The sequence below is a fragment of the Amaranthus tricolor genome, chromosome 7 (genome assembly GCF_026212465.1).
Source record: "Amaranthus tricolor cultivar Red isolate AtriRed21 chromosome 7, ASM2621246v1, whole genome shotgun sequence".
NCBI lineage: Eukaryota > Viridiplantae > Streptophyta > Magnoliopsida > Caryophyllales > Amaranthaceae > Amaranthus > Amaranthus tricolor.
Window position 1 is genome coordinate 10,683,972 of NC_080053.1, and position 18,372 is coordinate 10,702,343.

The following is an 18,372-nucleotide window of genomic DNA, read 5'->3' on the forward strand; positions in this document are numbered from 1 at the left end:
AATGTCAAAATAAATGTTAAAAAGTGGTTAAAATTCTTTTATAATTTTTTATGTAAATTTTTTAACTTTTCTCTTTTTATATTCATTTGTAGTTACTTTTTTGGTAAATTATCTACTATAGCAGGTCATTTGGATACTTAAATTTACTCTAGCCAAATACCCCATAAAGTTGAGATTATTCATAATTAATTAATTATAGCGATTATTGTAGAAAAATTATGAAAAAAGTTAAATTATTCTAAGTAAAATCTTACAATAAATGGTCAATGTTGAAAATTATAAAAGTGGCGATCAGATTTTAGGTCAACTTATTTCCACTTCCATATCCTAAGACATGGTCTCCAATATATTTTTTTCGAACATCTAATTTCACGTAAAAACTATAATCACTTGGGATGATTTTAGCATAAAAGAAAAAAGATGTTTTGTGGAATATCTTTTTATTAGCAATTACAAAAATAAAACATGTAAAAATAAACAAACAAGTAGAGGAATCGGTAACGATGAAAAATCCGGAGAAAGAGTGGAGGAAACGAGAAGGAGAAACGTGGGTATAAATATGGAGGAAAAGACTATAAATTTGAAGAAAGGGATGGGATAATAGGAAAAAGTGAATGAATTAATGTGTTAGTATTTGATCAAGGCTCTTGTGCTACCTTCCTGTCTTTGTTTTTCCTCTTTGTTTTTGGGTTGAGAGAAAAGAGGGCCACAGGTGTGTAACTTTCAAGTGTATAACACATTCCCACAGGAATATATGCCTCAAACTTGGTAATACACCTTAAAAAAGCTAATTTAAGGGTGCAAATACCTTTAAATTTTCAACACTCATCAACAACTTACTGTATCAAGCATTTAACATCAAAAAACAACATTTGGAAGTTAGCAATTTACACACATTATGCAACCTACTGCATATTTTAGACTGATTTATACCGAAGAAATTCAATGCAAACCAAGATATACAGGTCCATCCGCAGCCACGAGTGTATATCTCTTCTGTTTATCTATGACAGCAGCAACACACATCTAGAACTCGAGTTTCTACAACAAGGACACGGAATTCACATCTTGAGTTCCTGCATCAAGTTACATTGGCCAAAGTGTAAGACACTGAGATCTCTAATAAATACTTTAAACAGTTTAACACTATAGTCATCACAGTTAGCAACGATGCAGCAAATAAGATCCTTCCTGCAGCATACTGCAGTACAAGAATCTCAAGAAGGGCAATTGCAAATTGAACCAACAAACTCAAACAAGATTGTTAAAGCATCTCAACGAATGCTGTCAAGGAAAGTTACATGCGAGCAATCTCATGGACTTGGGCCTCATCAAATCTATCAAAGCACTCCAATATCCCAAAATTCAAGAAATCTCACTATCATGCTTCAAATGTTTCTTACCCAAACAGAGTCCAACACAAGATAAAGCAAATCAAGAATCTGAAAACAGACCCCTCATCCAAGCATCTTCAAGAGGGATGTTCATGAACTTCTTCATGTTTGGATTGAAGAATTTACGGGGAAGAAAAGGTGATGAAAAGCAGGGATCCAATATGTATTGTTAAAAACTCTGGATAACAATTTTCCCTTTCCAAAACCTTATATTCCAACACATGCCTCTCGATCATTTTTCTCCTTCTTCTTTTCTAAAGTCCTTTCCAAACAAGCTATTAAACAAAGATGAGCAGCTAGATCGACATGAGCATTAACCCTAGGGCCTTGAACAAAAAGTAATTCAAGGAGAAGTCTTGAGCAATTGATAATAAGTAGATTATGGACATTTTATTTTCCTTCCAATATTCCCTTATGTATCAATTTTGTTTATGGAAACAAGAACATCGATCCTTTCCCTCCCCTTTGATGTCCTAAGGTTATTCAAACTATGCAAAATGGATCTTCATCTCTCTCTCTCCTTCTCTTTTCTCCATATCCTTTTATACCACTATTCCACACCCTGACACGCACACATGATTTTTGTCCTAACCTACCCTATCCTTTCTCCTAAGTTTAATTTCAAACATGTCGTAAAGCCAAATGAAGAGCTAGCAAGCTGGTTATTAATAGACATAAACATCCCCCCAAGGGTATCAAATGATAGAAATGTAGCTAAGAATGTGTCATGAGGCATCCACCAACTACTGTAGCATTAAAGACAAAAACATACAAAAGTAAAATAACAATATGAAGCACCTCCAGCATATAATACAGATCTATTAGAGGAAGGGAACTTTGTACTTTAGATCCTCAATTGGCAAGCCTTTCAGATTTCTGAACAGTATTTGCTGAAATATCATCATCCAATTGGCGTGAATTCACAATAACATCATAATTTAAACCAACCATATCAATGACAAAATCTGGACGATAATAAAAATTTCTCTCCTTCTCGACCTTTTCACAAGCTCATGATGGTGTATGCCTAGTGTTTTGACTGTAGAATGCAGATTCCACGGAATCCAGCATCCACCATCCTCAGGGTAGAAAATCTCCCAAGTTTAAAAAAGATTAACATTCAATACACCAACCATTCCAACGCCTCCAATATATAGGATGAGCTACATGAATCAAAATAAATCAACACAGCATAATTATCATAATTTTTGGTGTCATTCTGAAGAAAAATAGCAACAATGGAAGAAGGATCCTAATGAATTAAGATTTTTTAGAAGTTAATTAAAGGATATCAAGCAGTGTCCAAATACTGTTCTTAGTTTGAAAGTGAGGAACGTTCAACGCAGAGTGTCTGGACATAACATATTCCATGCACCAGCCAGTACTATTAAAATAAATCAACTTAAATATGAAGCATAAAGCTGTACACAGAGCATTTCATATAATCTTGAGGAATATCAAACAACCATAGCCATCATTGCAAAAAAGATATTATAAAGTAAAGCTAAGCTAGTGTTAATTGTGACGAATGATAAATGTATGTAGTTTGTTTTCTATTTATCATCTATTACATATGATCCTTCCATTCAGAAATAATGTGTACAAGTTCCAATACCTAAAATTCCAGAAGTTTGCATAACTGACCAATATATCCTAATTGGAACCATATAGAGTATAGACATCCTAATGTCACAGCTCCGATACCTCAAATTTCAGAATTCGCATACCTCAAATGTCACAGCTAAATGTTTTCCTACAGTTTCATTATTATTTAACACATTTGTAGCTAAAGGTCGATATGAAGGATGTTGGACACTCTTTACATATATTATAAGATAAAGTTGTACAAGATACTGCATGGATAGTATCCAGCTGAATTCTGTTAACTGTGGCAACATGATCAAGGGAAGTCTCTAACTAACATTAATGTGTACAGATGGGGCATATTGGCGCACTACATCTGGAATTCTTTACTATTACAAAAAATGAAAGTTGCAAATTTTCTAATTATATAAAAGGTTAGTGTTTAGAAATTGAGATTAGGTTGCATTTGGTCAAGGAAGCATAGTTTTATTTGTACTTTTGTGAGAGTACTTTTGTGAGAGTACATCACATACAACAATGCCAAGCTTTAAACCCAACAATATGGGGTCGTAAACATAAACTAATACAAATCAAAGTAAGAAATAGTTGGTAACAAAGATTATACTTTATTCAATTATAATCAATACTAATCTACAATAATTAATAACATGTCTTCTCCTTATCCATCCATTCATTTCTATTGTCATATGCTTCTAGAAAATCCAATCATCCATGTCATTCTTCACTCTTCTTATGCTAGTCATCTTTGAACTGTCTCTTCCTCATTTAAGCTCCACCAAGTTCCCATCGACTAGTACATTTTTTGTTCTTCATAGCACATGACTGAATTAGTTTACTCTCATCTTTTCTAGAATATGTGTTTCTCAGTCCACATACCCGTTCTTATGTCTTCATTTAGAATTCAATCTTTTGCCTTATCATATTATAAAACTAACTCTAGTAGTAATACTTATACAAAGATATGTATCAATCGTAGTTTATCACGAAATGTAATTGCAGAACGTATTGTAAATGTCAACATTCAAATAACTCCACTAACAGCTCAGTATCAATCTCACTCAAAATATCTCTTCCAGTATCACTCATTGTCAATCCGTACTAAGTTAAGTCTACTTTAAAATTATAAGCTCAATCAAAATATCTCTTCCAGTATCACTCATTTCAACTCTAGTAATTCCAATAGTGTTACACACATTATAAATTCTATTAGCATTACTAATTACCTTCTTCTTAACATTACTATATCCCTCTCATCTAAAGAAGTTTGTTGATCATTGAAAGTTTAGAACTAATGATGAGTGGCTTCAAGCCCACATTTGAGCAGAATGACAAATTCCTCCATGAGATAATCTATAAACTTGCTCTACAATTGAATGTCAACCAACTCAAACTTTTTAAACCAATCATCCTAAGCCTAGTCCCATGATTTTTTATTCATTGTGCAAGCACAAGCACAGAACACATCTGTTGATCTACATGCTAGACACAAATATATAGATTGAGAAATACAACAAAATCCAATATAACAATTAAATAAACCATAGTAGTAATAAGCTGTACTTTTATTCTTGGGAAATCTGTCCCTTCTACTGTGATATCACAGGTGCATACATCACCAAGATCGAGTTGGCATAACATACTTCATTTCATAGCTAGCGCAATAGTGCAAATGCAACAAAAGCATTGTGTCTTAAATGTTAAAAAATTTCCAAGTAAAATACCTTACCATCAAGAACATTATGCCCAAAAATTGTTCCTAAATCTATATCAATAGTCCAAACCTTATGAGGCAGGAGGTAAGCAACACCTAAGACCTAACAATCAAACAAGGTCCCTATATAGCATGAAAAATGTTGAGCGACAAAGTAGGATCAAGAGTGACATTCAAAGAGGAAGGGCATAGATTTGCAGAATTAAGAAGTATCAACTTAGAATTATAACCATCAACAGTTAGCAAGAATTTATAATATCACATATTTTTGCAAAATAGTTAATTACCTAAATAAGAGCAAGGGGATATGGCATAGGCATCTGCATCACTTAGAGACCAATAGAACCTCAGGCTTCTTTTTGGGGGTGTTGGCATTGGAAGAAGCAGCAGCCAAATAAGAAGCCTTAGCAGTGGCCCGAGCCCGGTTGTCGAGCTGAACAAGACTTTTAGTAGCAAGGATAGCCTGGGGATCCAAATCATGTGAAGCTCTAGCATACAGACGCCTTACTGCAACAGAAGCAGCATCTTTTATCTCCTCCGTAATGAGAGGATGTGGGGCCAACAAGCAATGGCCAAGGATCCTCATCAGAGGCTGCAAGAGTTCCCAGGGCAGTGGAATTCTCACTCCTTGCCCTTGGTCATGTTCATGTCCTTGTCCTTCAAAAGAAGAATTTGAATGCAAAGAGTGAGTGGTAGTATTGTTTCCATTGATATCCAGCCTGGTAATATCCTCAGAAAGGATGATTTCTCTTCCTGCGGTTCCATTTTGGTAAGCATGTGGGTGTTGAGAAAGAAGACCTCCAATAGTAGTGGACGAAACAGCATCATCACTAACAGACCCAGCATCTTCATCATCACCATTCTGTTCAATTATAGGATTTGGAGCAGAAGAGTGAAAGTCAAGAGACAAAGCACAAGGACAATCTTCACCAGCCCAAGAAGCAGCGAAACGGCAGAGATCAATCTTAGACCAAGAAGGCATTTGGGAGATGTGTTTGAAAAAGCAGTGGAAGGCCACTCCAATTATTGAAGCACGTTTGGTGGACTTAATCCCCATTTGGGGTTCTAAAGGAGGAGAGATGATCCCAACTCTAATTCCTTCAAATCCAACAGGCGAAGGAGGAGAAGAAGAAGAAGACGACCTAGAATAAAAACCATTAATACTACTCGAAAAAGGTCGAGGAGTAGGGGTATGATATAGGGAAGGATGTTGTGAAAGGTAAGCAGGAGAAGGGATGGAAACCAAGAGGGGTTTGCCAGCACGAGCTTTAGTCTCAGAGGAGTAAAGAGCTAAAAGAACAGCCTCAAACCCAGCAAGCGAAGGGGATCCAAGGGCAGTGGGAGAAGTGGTAGAAGAAGCATGGATGCGAGAGAGGTAGAGACCAGCAATGAGAGGCACCAAAGAAATGACGACAAGGCGAAGGTCTGATTCAGAAGCATCTTGAAGGAAGGAATCATAAAGCCATTGACAAAGAGGGTCATCCCCAGATCCAGAGAGAGCAGAGGAGATAGCAGAGTAAGCCTGGAAGGAATCCAAGAGAGAGCGAGCAGGGCGATCAGAATCAGGAAGGGAGAAAAGTGAATCTGAAGTCATGGGTAGAAGAGAGAGAAGGGCTTGGATGCGAGACCGGGCTTTGGATACCGATTCCCACCATGACTGCATTGGATCTTCAGCTTGCTGATTAGTGTGATTGGAATTGGAATTGGAGAGGGAGACTGAATTGCAAGATGAAGAATAGTTAAGATCAGTAGCGTTGAATAGTGAAGATTGCCCTCTTCCTCTTCCTCTTCCTCTTTCGGTGATAGGGTGATGATGGTACTGATTTTCCGTTTCCATTTCCATTAAGCTCACGTATTAATTTAACTTACAACTTACAATTTACAAACACACGAGTCGTTGATATTTCAACCTCAACTTCTGTCCTTTGTGCCCTGCAAAATCAAAAATAAAAAACTTAATTCATCTTTCCCATCAAATTTATTGGACTTTTGTCCCGTTAAATTTGTCCCATTTTTACTTTTTTTTTCTTATTTTTCTTAATTTTTTTGCCCCTTTTTTAATTTTCATTTACCCATTCAGTCACTACCCCTTAATATTAAGTTTGTTACATTTTTCTAAGTTTTCACAACAAATTCTTATGGAGCAAATTTCGAGGAAATGGATGAGTAATTAAATTCATGAATACAAAAGAAATAGTAAAATGTCAAAAACTCAAATTTAACAATACACAAAAATTTTATTCCAACAAACTTAACTACTATCCCAAGTATAAAAGAATCTAACAGAAAGCTTGATAAAAAAAATTGCAGCAAACAAGGTTAGATATAGCAACTATTTTCCTCTATAATTCAAAAGCGAAAAATTATCTTACATCCTGCATTCATTCAAAACATAATTAAAAGATTGTCAATTCTAACATTGCATCATGATTGAGCAATTTAGATGTATGATTCTCCCAGAATTACTCTATGAAACATGATGGAGATCATAATTCAAAAAAAAAAATCAAACTTACAATCAGCTTACGCAAAATCATAATTCACTTTATAAATTCGTGATGTAAGATAAATCAAACCACTCAAAACAATGGAAATTCACCAACTAATCAAGTAAGACTAAAAATTAAGCAATTATTTCAAATAAAAATATTAATAAATATCGAGATTAGATCTTACATGATGAGACTGGAAAGTAATGACGTGGACAAAAGACAAAAGAGAAGATCAAGAATGGCGGACTCTTCAACACGTCGTTGATAACAATTTCAGGCGAGTGAGCGACAGCGAGTGTGAGGCAAGAACAGCAACTGGTGACTGGCAACTGGCGAGGATGGGATGGTGTGGGTCAGTCGGTCGGCGGTCGTAAGTGGTTATCTGATATCTCCGACCTCCGTATCTGGGTTTTAAGGATTTATCGTGGTTGGGTTAAGGTTACTCAGTAAATGCAATTCTGACTTCCTAAGAGGAAGGAAAAGAATCACGCATTCACGTGACGCTTTTTTTCCATTTTTGCTTTTTTTCATTTTTTATGTCTCTAGACGTGCCATGACCCATTTAATTCCGCCCATGAATCATATTCCCTCCGTTTTGTCCCATTTGGTTATTTGACACGATTCACAGTTCACTTATACTCCCTTCATTTCCTAATGTTCTTCCTATTTAGAATATTCTATTTTAGAGAGAGAAATTTGATTATGATTTTTAAGATAAATTTAGATGATAAAAAATATTCATGTGAGATCTCGTTAGATTCATCTTAATGTGTTACTCTTCTTTTTTTTTTCAATTAGGAGTAATATATTAACTCCAAAAAAAAACTTTTACAACCTAGGCTATAAAAGGAACACTCCCCTAACACGAAAGGGGAGTTACAAAGGGCCAAAACCAACGAGCCTATAACCTACATAAAAGGGCCAAAGACAAAGAACCAACAGCCTACAAACAAAGGTAGAGACTACACCAAGAACCAATTTTTACGATCATCTAATCTAGCTGCAACAATGAAAATAACAGTACACGCCAAATGTTGAGTACATATTCCAAGATTCCTAAAAACTAAGATTCTTTTGCAACCAAGTTTGATACAACATCTCAATCCAAAGACTTACAAGCATAGAAGCTCTACTCTTCCTCCTTTTGGACATTATACTCTATCCTTCATAGCATCATCAAACAAACTAGGCCAACGAAAATCAGGAGCAAAAGAATTGATATGCTGATGCATATTTTGAATGAAAGGACAACAGCTGAAGAGGTGATCCCTAGTTTCATCAGCTTGATGACAAAGCACACAAATGGTACCACATTGAATGCCCCAATTAGAGAGTCGGTCCTTCGTAGGAAGCCTTCCTTGAAGATGCTTTACCATTACACCAAAGCGCCCTCCAGGGTGGCTTAGGACCACAAGTGACCCCGTGTAAATAAGCTTTCTGAACATAAAACAACCGTTCACCACTAGATTTCATGTCATCCCAACCATTAAGCTGTTGCCTACTATCAAAAATTCTAGCTAACATCCACGAAGCAGTGCTAGGAACCCTAAAATGAAAAATATCAGTCCCCTTCAAGTAGTAATCATTAACCCACTTAATCCACAAATGATCCTTTTTCCGAAGCTAGAGCCAAGAGGCTCTTAAGAAGAATCACCTCATTACAGATTCAGATGTTACAAATGTTAAGGCCACCATAGGCTTTAGGCACACACACCTCCCTCCATGAAATTTTAGGTTTGGAACCAATTTTCTTATCAAGAGCTCAAATGAAACTATTACAAATATGCTCTATCATAGAAAAAATCTTCTCAGACAACAAAAAAAATCCGAGACCAAATCCTAGCCTTCTACCTTAAAGCAGTTTCCTCCATACGTTGCCATTTTCTGAGATTAGCACAAGCAGCAACCTCAACACTATGAAGATCCCCATCAAGAGGATCAGCTTGGAGCAAGTTCTGAGTAGTATCAAGATCGGCCTTAAACTGTAAAATGTAGGGGTGTTCAAAACCGGATACCGGGTCGACCCGATTCCGAAAAATTTGGTACCCGGTTTTCCGGATACTTAAAATTCTATTCCGAATCCGACCCGGTTTAAACCGGGTCGGAAACCGGATACCCGGTTTTGTTTTTTTTTTTTTAAATTTTTAAATTTTTTTTCCTTGTCAGAGAAGTTTGCATACAAGGCAGCCATGAGACAGAGAGAGAAAATACACCTTAGTCAGAGAAGTTTCTTAACTTTAGAGAGATAAACAAACAAACAATTTTAGAGAGAGAAAGTTCTTATACTAAGAAAAAAAAATATAAGGAAAAAAAAAAAGAGAATTAGTCGTTTCATCAATGGAGTTGGAGACTGCAAATTGGCTTTTCTGACCAACTTTTTTGTTCTTCATTCTACTTGTGACCAAAAACCATTTGGGTGAGTTTTTTTTTTTTTTTTTTTTCCATATCTCTTGTTTTTGAATTGAATTTTGTTTTTTTAAAAAAGAAATTTGTGGATTTTGTTTATTTTTATAGAATTTATCAAAAGTTTTAATCTTTTCTAAAAGAAGAATTTGGAATACGAAAACTTCGAAGGATTTGAATTCTTGGAAAAGTGGGTTTGTTAGAAAATGGTGAAAAGAAGTGTTCTTTTTTACTATCACTCAATTTCTTCTTGATCCTGATTAATAAAATAAAAAATCTTTTCTAAAAGATGACTGTGTCTGGAGACTGGAATGAAGAATGAAGCAGGAAGAAGGCAAGCAACAGCCAGTAAGAATGAGGTTTCAATGAAGACAGGATAGGCCCAAGGAAGATTAAGTCATTTAGACATTTAGGGTTTTGGAAATAAAAATTTAAAAAAAAAAATACAAACCAGATACCGGGTACCCGGTTTCCCAAAATTCGCGATCCGTATCCGACTCGAATACCCGGTTTTAAAACCGAGTACCCGACCCGAATAATCCGAATTTGGTAAACCGGGTAATTTACCCGTTTTAAAAAATCGGAAACCGGGTTTTTCGGATCGGGTTTTCAAAACCGGATATTTTTGAACACCCCTAATAAAATGTTCTCCTGAATGTGATGAAACTAATGCACATGAAGAGCCTTCCAAGCCTTTTTAACACTTCAATTTACCCCAGACCCTTTCCATCGCAGAACCTTGCTGATCAGACCTCCATGCACGCTCAACAATGCTCAAAAACTCCTAATGTTCAGTCAAGTAATTAAGGAAATGGAAAGGCCAATCTCTACCCCTATCCTGACTGCCAAACTAACATACAATAGGAGAATGATCAGACAAATAAGGATTCAAGTACCGGATCTCAGTGGTTTCCTCCCTATCCAACCACAATTCATCGACAAAAGCATGGTATATCCTTGAAGTAATTCTATATCATATTTAGCCTTATTGTGCGACGAAAACCAGTGGCCGACTGAGTAGGGGCTAATGATCCCAGTCTGAGCAATAGAGTCCCTAAAATCCCTCATCTCATAAGTAGACACCAATCTTCCATTAGAGCGATGAGAAACGCCATAAATAGCATTAAAGTCTCTCATGATACACCAAGGATCATCCATACTAGCCCCAAGAGAAACCAATTCAGTCTACATTATGCACTCTATTATGAAAGTGACTATTATTTACCCACTTCCAACTACCAGCAATAGAGGAAGAGACTATCAATATGAGTCCCTTTCATTCTACTTTCAAGAATCTCAGCTAAAAAAATATCTTGATCACAACCATTTTCCAAAACTCTTGGCTTTAGAGGCCTCACTGACCCCTCTCACATTCCAAGAAGCCCACTTCATTCTCCCACAATGGGGTTTAAAGGTATCCCAGCACCATGATTATTAATGTCCCCAAAAGCCCTATCAACATCGGACTCAACCACTGTTTTCAACCAGTATCTTGAATCCACTCACCCTCTTCCACATCACAAAATTGCATGTGCTTCCCAACATTCTTCTCAACTGGAGGCATGACAGTGCTGGATGCAGCAACATCAAAATGTTTCCCCTCATTACCCTACACTTTCCTAACCCATCTCTTACCTTTCTTTATCTTGTTCTCATCACAAATGTGCCCAACCATCTGACATTTCTGACAGAATTGGGGAATCCGCTCTATATAGTAAGCTTGATCATGCACCTTCCCATCCTCATCCTCTACAAAGACAGATTGTGGCAGTGGCTTAGAAACGTCAACCTCTATCAATAATCGAGCATAAATAACCCTAGATTGTTTGGTAGTTTACTCACCAGCAGCAAGGGGAACACCAAACAAACTCCCAATACTACTCAAAGATTCGGACCCCTAAATCTTCATAGGCAGGTTTAACAACCTTACCCACACAGGGATTACATGCAAAATGTCCCTCTTAAAATCAAACTTATCATCCCATTTCCTAATCAAAACAGAACGTTTCCCAAGCATAGTATTACCACCACGAATAATCTCAACAGCATCAGATTCTTAATCACATTTCACCAAACAATACCCATCATCATGTAAAATGGGTTTCAAGTTTTCAAGATGAGGCCAAGAACTCTTAAGAAATTTAGTAAATATAGCCATGCTAGGTTGGTAACCCACCACAAACATTGCACATGTAGCCTTCCATGATAATTTCATGGTCATAACTTCCTTTCTTTCGACCACAGCATGAGAAACACCATCGGAAATAGATGGAGGTATAAAGTTCGGATTCATACCTTCTGGAATTGAAAAATTCGTAGGAACAGGATCATCAAGTAGCGCCTAAGCAGGAGTACCTTGCTTCTGGGTATTCTCAAGATTGTCCGATTGCACTTCAAATTTGTTTAGTTCTCGCTCCTTCTCTGCTCTCCTATTGACCGATTCCAGAAGAGCCTTCAATCGATCAATTTCATCTTGCATTTCACTCAGATTGTGTGATTTAGTATTGGAACTTTGCCCCTCAAAAATGGGTATCAAATTTCCACTACTTTTCACGCTCAAGCTTCGTGAGGAAACTTGAGTGCCATTCGCCTTCCCTTTACCATTAGAATTCTGAGGATTTTTACGAGGTCTGCCCATGGAGAATCAAGAATTCACGTAAATCGCAAAATTCAGGAGCCTCTCTAACTGTTCTCTCTCTCTAAAACCAAAGAACCGTGCTTTTTATTTAATGTGTTACTTTTTTACTATGTGTTTTTTATAATTTTTTATAATGCATATTTAGAGATATTAAGGCTCAAATTTACTTTGAAAACTGTATGAAAAGTAAATGAGAAGAACAAAAAACAACGGAAGGAGTAGTTAGTATTTTATTATTAATATATAAGTTATAACATAATTAGGTGGGATCTTGTTTGATTCATCTCAACGCAAAGATTATTATATCAATTTTTTATAATTTTACTTATGCACCATTAGAAATTTTTAGACTTCAATATATATTTTGGCAAACGTGTCCAAATAAAATGGGATGAAGTTATTGAAATGGAGGGAGTATGAGTTAAGAAGTCTTTTAGAATCTGAATTTATGTTGTAAGGTCTGTAAAGTTCGATGTCGTGGTTGTAACAGCCCGAAGCTAACCAGTTGCTTGAACATAATTGATTATAAGTAATGCGGAAGCTTAATATTTATAACGGGCTATTACATCGATAATATAATTACTCACTTAACTGACTATATTACCCGCTAAGCATCTATCAAAATTATAAATATAAATGTTTACAACATTTAAAATATATAAAGGAATTACATAAAAAAAACATTTAAAATGATTAAAAATATAATAAAGTTTTGTAAAAATTCCGGCAGTTCCGTTTGTAAATCGGATAATCCAAAATATTTCTTAACAAAAAAGTCACCCTGCAAGTATAAAACAAAACCACATAATCAGCTTATGCTGAGTACACGTTTATGTAGCTTAATTTAATGATTACTTGTGCTATTATTTTCTCGATTCGGCTTCATAGTTTTAATTATAAATCCTAAGAGAATAAACAATGTCATATTCATATTTTAATTCCTCTCACAACCGTTTATTCGGTTGTAGAGGTCTGAGGTTGTCACCCCAGAAGTTTTACGCTTGCAAGCTGCGAAGCCAGTTCCATATACGCATGCCGCCTCGGGTTATCACGAACGTGCACTCTCACCCGGAGTCATAAAGAATGCCACCGCCCTAGACTGGCACTTTTCGTTTGGGTGTTGCCCGCATTCTGCCCCACATAGTTGGACCAACACATTCTATTCCGCCAAAAAGTCAGTTGGCCGAAAAAATAAAGTTAGCATTCCCTTACGGCACCGACTTGGACTTCTCTTATTGTCTTTTGCGAAATCCTTCGCTTTCTTGTAGTTCTCTAAATTTTTTCGTATCTTTTATCACGACTCAAAGAACAGCATTCGCTTCCTTGAGTTCTTTATTCATAACTGAATTTTAATTTTTATAACATTGCTTCATACTTGATCATAAATTCTTCATAATCAAGTCTTTAGTTTTCAAATGATTTCCTCACACATTCTACTTACCCAATACCCTCTATCTCAAGTATCGTTAGTTCTTAGTTCTTTATTCATTGATTCTATATTCTTTTTTTACATTTCACATACAAGCAACAATAACAAATATATACTTTAAAACCGAATAATACTTATGAACAATGTAAGCATATAACTTTTATTTAATTTAGTCACTTAAAATATATTTCATAATCATTTCCAACAGCTTAACATAGTTCTAACTCTAGGTATCACTCAACATAATTGATTTCATGATCTAACTACATACCTAATTCCATCCAACTCCATAATTCCAATTACAGCACCCACCAATAATCAAATTAACTTAAAATTTCTTATTGAACAAATTCCACTCATACTTCCAACTAAATGATACAACTCATGAGCTATATACACACATTCCCTTAACAATTCAAATTAAAAGAAATTAAGTCATAGCCCAAAGTAACCAAGATCAATTCCACCTGTTCAATCTAGAATCAAACTTGCATTTCCAATTTTAAATCCAACGCATATTACAAAAGTAAAATAAGCCAACAAGATCAAATTCATATACGATTAACCAACCTTAAATCCATACTCCGACTCATCATAATAAAGTTTATTTTTAGTACCACAACCTGACTCTAATATCCCAATTCATAATGAGTACATCAATGTATTGGTCATACTTTGGTTTATATTCATAGTTCTCCTATTTAAATTCACATTCATGCAATTCTTTATAGTATCAAATTATGTTCCAACTCATTTTTAAGATCCCAATTGATGATCAACTTTGTCAATTACAAATCCTTATTCCAATTCACTTTAATGTTCTCAAGTCAAAACTAAAGACTCCAATTATATATCACAATCTCAAGAGTAATTTAATTTCATTCCCCATTTCTTCAAACATTCTCAATTAAACCTAAATTGGAACAAAACTAATTGCATCTTAGCTTTCAATTTCAATCATCAATTTTACAACTAACAAACCCAACAGCAATTTAGTATACTTCTCTTAAAAATTAATACTTCTCTCAAAATAATCAGGAAATAAATAAATATAGCATTTAAAATTCAAAGGCTTGAAATTCATTTTGGTGGGAGTGTACCTCAATATTGTTGGAAGAACTTTGTTGGAGGTGAATGGAAAAGATGCAACTTTGTCTTCTATATATGTTGATTGAACTGAGATTCAACAAGATCATCGAAACTAGCTTAGACTTAGCAAGAAGCAAAATAGTAGAAGGACATCAATTTTAATAGTCCCTAACTTAAATTGATGTCAGTGAAATTTAAGAAACAATAAAAGGTCATCAATTTAGTCAAACCCTAACTCAATGTGGGGGTTTGAACAAATTGGAGCAACAAGTGAAAGAAATCAAAATTAGAATAACATTGAAATTAAAATTTTGAAATGAATATGAAGAATCAAATCAAGATTGATAAAAAAAAAAACAAAGGAATTAGAAGGAGTACCAAGTTGATGATGGAGAACCATGTCATGTTGAGTAAAGATGATGATAGATGAGCAAGATGTGGTTCGACCTGTGCAGCAAGGAGGACGCCCAGGAGGCGATTAATGGTGAGCTCAGTGCACAGGGCAACTGTTGACCGTGTCTTAGCGGTCGGGCAGGTTGTTGGGTGGAGGTTAAGTGGCGGTGGAGACACGATCGTGGGTTGTTGTCGGCGTCTGGCGGTGGCGGTGGGAGGTCGGGTTGGATGATGGGGTTGGCAGAGGAAGAGAATCGGGTTTTGGGGGCTCTTGAGATCCAGTAATTAGAATGAGTTAAGAAAGAAGAAGTATAAGGAAAGGGAAGGTGGGTTCAAAGATAAAATATAATAAATTTAAGAAAGTGGTAATAATTCAACGAGATATTTCCCTAAACAATGTGAAAGGGATAAATATTTTCCATTCTACATTGATGGGAAACTTAATTTGTTAGGTACTATCTACATAGGACATTCAATCGAATTATTTTTTTTATCTTTTCTTTGGGTAACTGTTATCTTAAAAAACATTTTATGGTTAAGTGTACAGGTAAAACGTTATACAAAGCGGCGGTTTTCAATTAAAGCAAAAAAAAAATCAGTGAACCTAAAACCGCCATATAAATAGCAGTTTACGAAAAAAAATATATTATAAGTAAACCGGCACTTCATATGGCGGTTTTGTGTTAGTATATTAGGCAGAAGGTCAGCGGGCACAGCATCACGCACACACTCCTCTCCTTCCTCCTCTTGTGTCGATTATTATGAATTATGCGCCCGCATATTTAAAATCTTTATTCAAAGCAATTCAGTAAGCTTTAAAATTGAAGTCATATATGAATAACCATGTAGTAAGTCTATTGTTTCCTATCTTCAACAGACGACCAGAGAATAATCTTGAAAGATATTACAGTACTTTTTTAGACAAAGGATAGAATAAGAGTCTATCTCTAATGCAATGAAACCAATTCCTACTTGTATAAAGTGCTTTTTAAGATAATCCATCAACAAAGTTCAATACATTGTTTAGGAACAAAATCGATATAGCAGATGAGCATGTTCATCCCAATTTCAGCCAATTTTGCCTCTTTTAAAGTGCTCCAATTTGGTATACATTCCGTAACAGCCGAAGTATCCATTACAAGATCGATGATAATTATTGGCTCAATGTCCAATCTATGCATTGTGTTTCATTTAGAACGAACAACAATCCCAACCAAATCAATCCACAACAATAAAACGCCTTAATCTCGACAATATGAGGCCAACGCCCAACAAAATCAATCCATTTGTAGAATCGAAGAGCCCCAATTTACTCATCCAATATTCAAACAGTAAAAACCGCTTCTACCCAATATTCAAGGAAAATCGAAACAATTCAAAAATAAAATCCCAAAAAGTATTGTCAAAACAAAGCAGTAAAATAAAAAAAATCCTCAATATGATCCCAAGCAAAACCGTCATTCAAGATAGCGATTTATGTCAAAACAGAACCCAGTCGAACCGCCACCTAAGCTAGCGGTTTTGTATTTTGCAAAAATAAAAAATTAAAAATAAAATAAAATAAAAAAAACTCAAGCATTAAACCGCTATGAAAAATGGCGTTTTCGCTATTCTAGGAAATGGTTTTATTTGACTTATTTTAAAAAAAATAGGGCGTCCTACGTGGGGAATTAAAATTCCCTTTGATGCACAATGAGAACTTTTTTTATAAAGGGAAATCATAAGGGAAAAGATTCTAATGGAACATAGAGAATGAATTGTGTGGAAGAAATTTAAAAAGAGTTAAAACATATGGAGGAGATTAAAAGAACGTGTTGAATAATTAGAAATGATGCAAATCAAGTGGGATGGATCAAAATGAAAAATGTTGCAAATTCAATGGAACGGAGGGAGTATATACTAGTAGGGGGGCTGTGTACGTCACATGCGATCCCCCAAGTTACACTGTCGAATTTAAAAATGTTATATATATATTTCTATTTATAATAATTCTTATAATGTCTAACATGTTGCAAAGGTGTGAAAGATAGAAAGTAGTCCTTCCGTTCCTTCTTGTTTGTCCACTTTACTTTTTACACGCTTTTCAAAGCAAACTTTAAGACTTAATATCTTTAGATACGCATCATAAAAATTTGTAAAAATTATATATTAAAAAACTTTGCATCAAGACAAATCTAATAAAATCCCACATGAATATATTTTATCTACAATATATACTTCGAAAATTAAGATATACAAAAAGGAATGGAGGGAGTAGAAAACGGTAACATCCAATTAAGATATGAAAACGTATTGAAAGTTTTATATGTTCAGCCATAAAGCTTTGTTAGATTCAAGAAACCAATCAATTCAAATGTAAAGATAAATTTGTAAATCAGCTGCTTGTTCAATGAAAAAGTATTGAAGTATACCTTTGAACAACAAACGTAGTCATCTTTTGAGGCAGAGGTTGATGCCTCTTTAAAACAATTTGCTGAACATCCATGTTAGACATTGAGTGATTAACAATTCAAGCAATCAATTTCAATAATTAATTGTAACACCCCGTAAATTATCGGGTGTAAAAAAAATAATAAATAAGTAATATTGAATTATATTATTATACATAGTTAATTATAAGAAATAAAGTAAGTTTGATTTTAACGGTAACGAATTTTATCGCGTACGATGTCGTCGCATGACGTTCTTTGCTGTTTTAACAAAAGTATAATAACTACTTAATTAATTTAAAAAAAAATTATAATGGAAGGGAGGTGAAGGGGGACGAATTTTATCGCGTACGATGTCGTCGCATGACGTTCTTTGCTGTTTTAACAAAAGTATAATAACTACTTAATTAATTTAAAAAAAAATTATAATGGAAGGGAGGTGAAGGGGGCAGCCGGTTTTGAGAGTATGGGAGGAGTCTTGTAACTCCTCTCATAATGGTGTAATTAGGATTAATTAGGTTGATCCTTAATTTTCCTATTAATTCTAAACATCATTTGTATTCATCACATTTCAAAACCTCAAGTAAACACAAAAATATCAGAAAAAAAAAAAAAAAAATCTTCCTTGTGCTTCTTGTTTTTGGCATTCACAAACAAAAAAAAAAATCTTTGTGTTTAATCCGATCTTTTGATCAAAGGATAAGTTTAATTGAAATTGCTAGTTATAGATTTTATATACAAGGTTTTCTAAGATGAATTATATTTTATGTATGATGATATCCTATCACT

The 18,372-nt window shown here is 35.0% G+C and overlaps 1 protein-coding gene across 1 annotated transcript; it reads right to left on the reverse strand.

The window, feature by feature from the left end:
* Window positions 1-187: 187 nt before the first annotated feature.
* LOC130817495 (uncharacterized) lies at window positions 188-15,494 on the reverse strand. The gene is made up of 4 exons (XM_057683230.1): window positions 15,140-15,494; window positions 14,773-14,848; window positions 4,998-6,642; window positions 188-1,076 (listed from the first exon to the last, which is right to left on the reverse strand). Exon 3 carries the CDS (start codon window positions 6,551-6,553, stop codon window positions 5,036-5,038), a length of 1,518 nt encoding a protein of 505 aa, XP_057539213.1. The 5' UTR covers window positions 6,554-6,642; window positions 14,773-14,848; window positions 15,140-15,494; the 3' UTR covers window positions 188-1,076; window positions 4,998-5,035.
* Between the last annotated feature and the right edge of the window lie 2,878 nt (window positions 15,495-18,372).